This window comes from Aythya marila (genome assembly GCF_965140915.1).
Source record: "Aythya marila genome assembly, chromosome: 35".
Taxonomy (NCBI): Eukaryota; Metazoa; Chordata; class Aves; order Anseriformes; family Anatidae; genus Aythya; species Aythya marila.
In genome coordinates this window covers 52187-61058 of record NC_139076.1, presented here as the reverse complement: position 1 = coordinate 61058, position 8872 = coordinate 52187, and the positions used below count along the sequence as shown (strand labels likewise).

At 65.5% G+C, this 8872-nt stretch overlaps 1 protein-coding gene across 1 annotated transcript; it reads right to left on the bottom strand.

The window, feature by feature from the left end:
* Positions 1–2843: 2843 nt before the first annotated feature.
* Positions 2844–8304, bottom strand: INTS5 (integrator complex subunit 5). The gene is made up of 4 exons (XM_082782084.1): positions 8235–8304; positions 6273–6633; positions 4786–5958; positions 2844–4708 (listed from the first exon to the last, which is right to left on the bottom strand). The coding sequence occupies exons 1-4, from the start codon at positions 8288–8290 to the stop codon at positions 2876–2878; spliced, it is 3423 nt and encodes a 1140-aa protein (XP_082638210.1). The 5' UTR covers positions 8291–8304; the 3' UTR covers positions 2844–2875.
* Positions 8305–8872: the final 568 nt, after the last annotated feature.

The following is an 8872-nucleotide window of genomic DNA, read 5'->3' as shown; positions in this document are numbered from 1 at the left end:
TTGGTCCGCAGCCCGCCCCGCTCGGCTCCGATTGGCCAGCCCCGCCCCGCTGCGGCGCGGAGGGGGAGTGCGCATGCGCGGAGCTTCTGGGCGGGGCCACAGGGAGGGAGGCGCGCGGTGATTGGGCGGCTGGGAGTGATTGACAGGGGGAGGGCGGGAGGGAGGCGGAGCCCCTGGCGGCCTGGCCTCTGTTGGGACTGGGAGGAACTGGGGGATACTGGGGGATACTGGGGGGTACTGGGGGGATACTGGGGGGATACTGGGGGGATACTGGGGGATACTGGGGGGTACTGGGGGACACTGGGGGTTATTGGGAGACACTGGGGGATACTGGGGGGTACTGGGAGACACTGGGAGACACTAGGGGGACACTGGGAGGCACTGGGGGGATACTGGGGGGATACTGGAGAGTACTGGGAGGATACTGGGGGACACTGGGAGATACTGGGAGACACTGGGAGATACTGGGGGATACTGGGGGACACTGGGAGACAGCTCCTGGGTGCCACCGGGCACCCTTGGGTGACTGCCACTGGGTGCCGCTGGGTGGCACTGGGAGGCACTGGGTGACCTCAGGTGACCTCAGGTGCGACTGGGTGACCTTAGGTAACCTTAGGTGACCTTTGGTGACACTGGGCACCCTTGGGTGCCACTGGGTGCTACTGGGAGCCACTGGGAGCCGCCGGGTGCCCCCAGGAGCCAGATGGGCGCCCCCAGCCCCCCCCAGCCCCCTCCCAAAAAATAAAGGCAGAACTCAGCGATCATTTACAGGGTCATTTAATGGGATTATTGGGATTTATGCGGGATTACAGGGTCCTTGTGTGGGATTATTGGGATTTGTGGGGGATTATTGGGTTTTGCGTGGGATTACAGGGTCCTCGTATGGGATTATTGGGTTTTGTGGGGGATTCCAGGTTCACTGTATGGGATTACAGAGTCCTTATATGGGATTATCGGCATTTGGCTGGGATTACAGCGTCCTTGTGTGGGATTATCGGGATTTGGGTGGGATTACAAAGCCGGTGTATGGGATTATTGGGTTTTGTGGGGGATTACAGGTTCATTGTATGGGATTACAGCGTCCTCGTGTGGGATTATCGGCATTTGGGTGGGATTACAGTGTCCCTATATGGGATTATGGGGTTTTGGGTGGGATTACAGGGTCCTCGTGTGGGATTATCGGGATTTGGGCGGGATTACAAGGTCCTTGTATGGGATTACAGCGTCCCTGTATGGGATTATGGGATTTGGGTGGGATTACAGGCTCACAGGGCACAATCCCATAGGGATTATTCCCGGCAGAGCGGTGCCGCGCGCTCAGCCCCGAGGGGACATTCGGGTACCCCCAGCCCCCCCCCCCCCCAGACCCTTTTGGGGTGCCCCCAGTTCCCCCCCATGTACCAACCCCCCCCGCCAGCACCCATGGGTGCCCCCAGACCCCCCCAAATCCCCTTTGGGTGCCCCCTGACCCCTTTTAAGTAATCCCAGGTCCCCCCAGACCCCTTTGGGTGCCCCCAGACCCCCCCCAAACCCCTTTTTGGCTGCCCTGAGACCCCCAGAGCTGCCCCCAGACCCCTTCAAGACCCCCCCAGACCCATTTTGGGTGCCCCCAGACCCACTTTATGTACTCGGAGACCCCCCCAGACCCATTTTAGGTGCCCTGAGACCCCCTTTGGGTGCCCCCAGACCCAATTTAGGTATTCAAAGACCCCCCCAGACCCCTTTTCCTGCCCCCAGGCCCACTTTAGGTACTCCCAGCCCCCCCCAGACCCATTTTGAGTGCCCCCAGGCCCCTTTTAGCTACTCCCAGCCCCCCCTAGACCCCTCTTGGGTGCCCCCAGACCCACTTTAGCCCCCTTTTGGTTTCCTGGAGGCCCCCTTTGGGTGCCCCCAGACCCCTCCAAGACCCCCCAGCCCCCCCCAGCCCCTTTTTAGGTACTCCAAGACCCCCCCAGCCCCCTTTTAGGTCCTCCCAGCCCCCCCAAGACCCCTTTTAGCTACTCCCAGACCCCCCCAGCCCCCTTTTAGGTCCTCCCAGCCCCCCCCAGCCCCCTTTTAGCTACTCCCAGTCCCCCCCAGCCCCCTTTTATCCCCCCCCTATGTCCGAAACCTCCCCGCCAGCACCCCCAGGCTGCCCATGTTGCGATGCAGCACCCATGGGTGCCCCCAGCCCCCCCCCAAACCCCTTTTTGGCTGCCCTGAGACCCCCAGAGCTGCCCCCTGACCCCTTCAAGACCCCCCCAGACCCATTTTGGGTGCCCTGAGACCCCCTTTGGCTGCCCCCAGCCCCCTTTTAGGTCCTCCCAGCCCCCCCCAGCCCCCTTTTAGCTACTTCCAGACCCCCCCCGACCCATTTTGAGTGCCCCCAGGCCCCTTTTAGCTACTCCCAGACCCCCCTCAGACCCCTTTTGGGTGCCCCCAGACCCATTTTAGCCCCCTTTTGGTTTCCTGGAGGCCCCCTTTGGGTGCCCCCAGACCCCTCCAAGACCACCCAGCCCCCCCCAGCCCCCTTTTAGCTACTCCCAGCCCCCCCCAGCCCCCTTTTAGGTCCTCCCAGCCCCCCCCCAGCCCCCTTTTAGCTACTCCCAGTCCCCCCCAGCCCCTTTTTATCCCCCCCCTATGTCCGAAACCTCCCCGCCAGCACCCCCAGGCTGCCCACGTTGCGATGCAGCACCCATGGGTGCCCCCAGACCCCCCCCAAACCCCTTTTGGGCTACCCTGAGACCCCCAGAGCTGCCCCCAGACCCAATTTAGGTACTCAGAGACACCCGCAGACCCATTTTGGGAGCCCTGAGTCCCCCTTTAGCTTCCCTTTAGGTGCCCCCAGACCCATTTTAGCTACTTCCAGTCCCCCCCAGCCCATTTTATCCCCCCCCTATGTCCGAAACCTCCCCGCCAGCACCCCCAGGCTGCCCACGTTGCGATGCAGCACGCTGTGCAGCGCCGCCAGGCACCCCCCGGGATCCCCCAATTCCCCTTCCCTCCCCGAACCCCCCCCGGCTCGACGCTGGGGGACCCGAGCGGGCCCCCCCCGAGGATTTAAAGACCCCCCTCCTTGTTCCCTCAGGTAACCCCAGAGGCTGAGCAGCAGCAGCTTCACCTCGAAGGGCGCCAGGCGGGGGAACAGCTCCTGCGCCTTGCCCAGCACGGGGGGCAGCATCGCCCCCTCGGCCAGGCAGCCCACCAGGGCGCACGACGCCCGAAGGTGCCAGGGCGAGGAGGAGGCCGAAGGCTCCCTGCAGGCGTCCCAGTGGGCTACCAAGGTGGCCAGCAAACCCCTCAGCACCGGCCAGCAGCGGGCCAGCACCGGGGGTCTCCCCGCGGCCACCACCCGCAGCAAGGGGAAGAGGAGGGGGTGCTGGCGGAAGCGCCTCAAGACCCCCAGGTCCCTCTCCAAGCTGCCCCCCCGGCCCGCTTCGTCTTGGGGGGGCCAAGCCGGGTCCCCCCCCGCCGCCCAGGGGCACACGGCTTCCACCAAAGCGGCCGCCACGGCTTGGGGCCCCTCGCACCCAAGGGTGCCGGGGGGGGAAGCGGGGTCGGCGGCGCGGCAGCAGCGCAGGAGGACGCCCAAAAAAGTTTGGGTGTTGCGGGAAATTCGGTGCTGGGGGTGCCGGGGGGGGCCCGGGGGGGTTTTGAGCCCCTCTCCGATCACCCCCGCGTGGAAAACGGAGCAGACGCCGCCGGGGAAGTCGACGGCGGCGGCGAAGCGGCGGTTGGCGTCCAGCAAAGAAGCTTTGGAGGGCGGTTTGGGCAGCTCGGGGGGGTCCTCGGGGGGGTCTCCCGGGGGGGTGAAAGCCCCAAAAAGCTCCGCGTTGCCCCCCCGGAGCGCGGCTTCCACCAGGAGCTGGAGAGCGGCGCGGGCGGCCGACGGCGAGGTGGCGCAGAGACGCTCCAGCAAACGGGCCCCGTGGGCTAACGAAGAGGCTCGGGTGGTGGTCCCGGAGCTTGGGGGGGGGGGGCCGGGGGGGTCCCCGAAATCCGTGGGGAGGCGGAGGAGGAGGAAGAGGTGGTGGACGGCGGCTCGGAGCACGGCGTGGAGCTGAGCGGGGCGCAGGGAGCGCGGCGCGGGGAGGGCGCAGAGCAGCAGCGCGGCGGCACCGGCGACCTCTCCATCAGGATGTAGCAAGAGTTGAGCCAATTCCGGGAGGTTTTGCCCCAATTCTGTGCCCAGCTGGGAGCCCAAAGGATCCTCCGGGGTGGCTGCGACGAGGAAGGAGAGGTTCCGGAGCAACCTGGAGAGCTGGGGGGGGGCCAAGGCCCCGGCGTGGATGCGGCGGACGCAGGCGGCGGCGGCGGCGGCGGGGAGGTCGGCGAGGCTGGGGGCCAGCACGGCGTGGAGCTGGGTGGCCAAGGCGAGCTGCTGGGGGGTGGTGGCCAGCGCCAGGAGGTGGAAGAAAGCCTCGGGGGGGCCGTGGGGGGCGGCGTAGACGGCCAGGAGCCCCAGGAGCTGGTGGAGCCAAAGGGAGCGCTTGGGGTCCAGGCGGAGAGCTTCCAGGCAGAGGTCGCGCTCCCGGCCGCGGAGAGCTTCCAAAAAGGGGATGGGGCGAGGGGGGGGGTCTCCGGGGTTGCCCCCCCCCACCCCTACCCCACCAGCAGCACCCCCTCCCCGGCCGTGCACCAGTTTTTGGAGGTGGAGGAGGAGGAGGGAGAGCAGGCGCTCGCAGGCCTCGCGGACGCCGTCCGGGAGAGGGGGCGGGGGGGTGGGATTAGGGGGGAAAGGGGGGGATTAGGGGCGGGGGGGGTGGGATTAGGGGGGGTAGGGGTGGGATTGTGGGGAGAAAGGGCGGGATTATGGGGAGAAAGGGTGGGATTATGGGGAGAAAGGGTGGGATTATGGGGAGAAAGGGTGGGATTAGGGGCGGAGGGGGTGGGATTAGGGGCGGAAGGGTTGGCAGGGGGGATATTGGGGTTATTATTGGGATTATTGGGGCTGTTGTTGGGATTATTGGGGTCGTTGTAGGGGTTATTGGGGTTATTGAAGGGATTATTGGGGTCGCTGAAGGGATTATTGGCGTCGCTAAAGGGATTATCGGGATTACCGAAGGGATTATCGGGATTATCGAAGGGATTATCGGCCTCGGGGCCGTCGGGGGGGGGCTTGCGAGCCCCGGGGGGGGCGGCGGTGTCCAGAAGGAAGCGCAGGGTGCGGGGGGCCCCCGCCGAGGTCTGCCCCAGCAGCCTCACCAGGACCCCCCCCAGCCCCTCCAGCTCCTCGCGGGGGAGGGGGGCGAAGCGTTGGTGGAGCTGGGCCAGCACGGGGGGGGTGAGGGCGGCCACCAGCTCCCCCCAAACCGCCCCCAAAAGCGGGGGGGACAGCAGGGCCAGCTGTAAGAGGAACCCCACGCCCCCCCGGGCCCCCCCGCCGGGGGCTAAGCTGGCGTGGAAAAGCCTCAGCAGCTCCTGCCTGATGCTGGCCCCGTGGCGCGACGCCAGGTGCCCCAAAATGCCCACCACCGAGGCCAATTTGGGGGCCCCCCCGGGCCCTAAGGGGGGAGCCGAGACCCCCGAACCCCCCCCGGGGGCTTCGAGGTGGGCGCAGTAATCCTTGAGGCCGCAAGCCAGCACCCTGCTGATGATGGTCCCGGGGAAAGCCCCCCCGACGTGCGCCACCACCCAGTCGAAGTGGGGGGAGTGCTGCAGGGAGGTGTCCAGCAGGGCGGCGACGCAGGCGTCGGGGCAAGACCCCAAAAGGGCCCCGAAACACTGCCCGTAGAGCTCCAGCAAGGTCCTGGTGGCCTCGCAGCCCGTCCAGAGCTGGAGGAGTTCGTTGAGCCCCCGGGCCCCGTGGCGGCCGGCGTAGCGGCTGCTGAGCTGGCCCAGTAACTCCACAGCCCAACTGGCCACCACTGGGGCCCAGGCGGCGGGTTTGGAGCGCACCAGGGAGGAGAGGGAGCGGCGAGCCTCCCGCACCACCTCCACCAGAGCCCCCGGGGGGCGGCCGAGGGGAAAGGGGGGGGTTGGGGGGGGAAATGAGGGGGTTGGGGGGGTAAAGGGGGGAGTTGGGGGGGTAAGGAGGGGAGTTGGGGGGGTAAGGAGGGGAGTTGGGGGGGTAAGGAGGGGAGTTGGGGGGGTAAAGAGGGGAGTTGGGGGGGTAAGGGGGGTAATGGGGTGGGGTGGGGGGGTAATGGGGGGGTTAGAAGGGTTCCTGGGGTGGTGTGGGGGGGTAACGGGGTAGGGTGGGGGGCGCCTGGGGGGGTTAGAAGGGTGGCTGGGGTGGGGTGGGGGGCGCCTGGGGCGCTGTGGGGGGGTCTTGAGGTGGGGTGGGGGGGGACTGGGGGGGTGATGAGGGAGCCGGAGGGGGGGAGGTGGGAGCCAGAGGGGGGGAGATGGGATCCAGAGGGGGGAGATGGGAGCCGGGGGGGGTGATGAGGGATCCGGGGGGGTGATGAGGGAGCCGGGGGGGTTGAGGGGGGTCCCGGGGGGGTTTTGGGGTCCCCCCGGTGGCGGAGGTGGGCGCAGACTTGGTGGTCGAAGACGCCGGCGAGGTGGTGCAGGACGGCGTGGCGGGCGGGGGGCAGGCGGCGCAGGAGGCGCAGGGCGCAGCGGGCGTGCTCCGGGGGGGGCAAGGGGGTGCCCTGAGCCGGGTCCGAGCCGCTGAGGAAGGCTTTGATCTCCTGGGCCAGCTCCTGGGGGCTGCGGGGGGGGGAGAGAAAGGGGTTAATTGGGGGGTAAGGGGGGTAATTGGGGGAAGAAAGGGTTAATGGGGGGGTAAGGGGGTAATTGGGGGGGTATTGGGGGGAGAAAAGGGGGAGAAAGGGTTAATGGGGGGGTAATGGGGGGGGTAATGGGGGGAAAAAGGGTTAATTGGGGGGTAATGGGGGTAATGGGGGGTAAAGGGGTATTGGGGGGGTATTGGGGGGAGAAAAGGGAGGATAAAGGGTTAATGGGGGGTAATATGGGAGATAAAGGGTTAATTGGGGGGGTAATGGGGGGAATGGGGGAGATAAAGGGTTAATTGGGGGGTAATGGGGGGGTAAAGGGGTAATTGGGGGGGGTAATGGGGGAAGAAAGGGTTAATGGGGGGGGTAATGTGGGAGATAAAGGGTTAATGGGGGGGGTAATAGGGGGATAAAATTGGGGGGGGGGGTAAAGGGTTAATGGCTTGGGACTCCTGGGGCAGCTCCTGGGGGCTGGGGGGGGGAGAGAAAGGGGTTAATTGGGGGGTAATGGGGGTAATTGGGGGGTAAAGGGGTAATTGGGGGGGGTATTGGGGGGAGAAAGGGGGAGAAAGGGGGGAGAAAGGGTTAATGGGGGGGCAATGGGGGGGTAAATGGGTAATTGGGGGGGTCATGGGGGGAGAAAGGGGGAGAAAAAGGGAGATAAAGGGTTAATGGGGGGGGATGGGGGGAGAAACAGGGAAAGGGTTAATTGGGGGGGGTAAATGGGTTAATTGGGGTAAACGGGGGGAAATGGGGGAGATAAAGGGCTAATGGGGGGGGTAATGGGGGTTAAAGGGTTAATGGGGGGGTAATGGGGGGGTAAATGGGTAATTGGGGGGGGTAATGGGGGCAGAAAGGGGGAGAAAGGGTTAATGGGGGGTAATGGGGGGGTACGGGGGGGTGAGAAGGGGGGGTAAAAGGGGGGCGTAGGAAGGGGGGGGGGAAGGGGGGAGAGGTTAAGGAAGAGGGGGGGGAGTTAATGGGGGGGGGCCGAAGGGGTCTTGGGGGACACCCGGGGGGATCCTGGGGGGTCCCGGGGGCTTTTGGGGATCTCGGGGTTTTTTTTGGGGGGGGGGTCCCGGGGGTTTTGGGGGTCCCGGGAGGTTTCAGGGGGGTCCCGGGGAGGTCCCGGAGTCCTGGGGGGAGCTCCGGGGGGGCTCGGGGGCGTTCGAGGAGGGGGGCCCGGGTTTTTTTTTGGGGGGGGGGGTCCCGGGGGGGTCCCGGGGGGGTCCCGGGGGGGGTCCCGGGGTTCTGAGGGGGGGGGTCCCGGGGGTTTTTGGGGGGGGTTCCCGGGGTCTTTGGGGGTCCCGGGAGGTTTCGGGGGGGGGGTCCCGGAGTCCTGGGGGGGCTCCGGGGGTCCCGGGTTTTTTTTTGGGGGGTCCCGGGGTTTTTGGGGATCTCGGGGGGGTCCCGGGGGGGGTCCCGGGGTCTTTGGGGGTCCCGGAGGGTCTCAGGGGGGTCCCGGGGGGGTCCCGGAGTCCTGGAGGGGACCGGGGGGGGGTCGTGGAGTTCAGAAGGGTCTGGGGGGGGGGTCCCGGGGTTTTTTGGGGGGTCCCGGGGGGGTCCCGGGGGTACCTGAGGGGCGGCCGGGGGGGGCTGGCGGCCCCGGGGGGGTCGCAGAGCGCCGACATGGCGGGGCCGGGCCGCGGGCTGCGCGCGGGGCGCATGCGCAGAGCCTCACCGCGCCCCTCCCGGAACGGAGCTTCCGGTGTCACCGCCAAAAGCTTCCCCCCCGGGAACGCAGATAAAGAAACGGGGCAGAAAGAGCGAAAAGCAGGGCAAAAAGAGCGAAAAGCAGGGCAAAAAGGGCAAAAAGCAGTCCAAAAAGAGCAAAAAGCAGCCCAAAAAGAGCAAAAAGCAGCCCAAAAAAGAGAAAAAGCAGCGCAAAAAAAGAGAAAAAGCAGCGCAAAAAGAGCAAAGAACGGTCCCCAAACAGGAAAAACAGCCCCAAAACAGAAGAAATCAGACCCCAAAACAGAAAAAAGCCCCCAACGCAGAAAAAAAAAAAAAAAAAAAAAAAAAAAAAAAAAAAAAACAGCAAGAAACATACCCCCAAAACAGGAAAACAAACAAAAAAAAGGCAAAAAAACAAACAAAAACCACTCCAGAAATAAATAGCAAAAAGCAGCCCCAAAATAGCAGAAACCTGCCCCAAAACAGCGAAACTATCCCCAAAACAGGAAAAGAGACCTCCAAAACAGCAAAAGAAACAC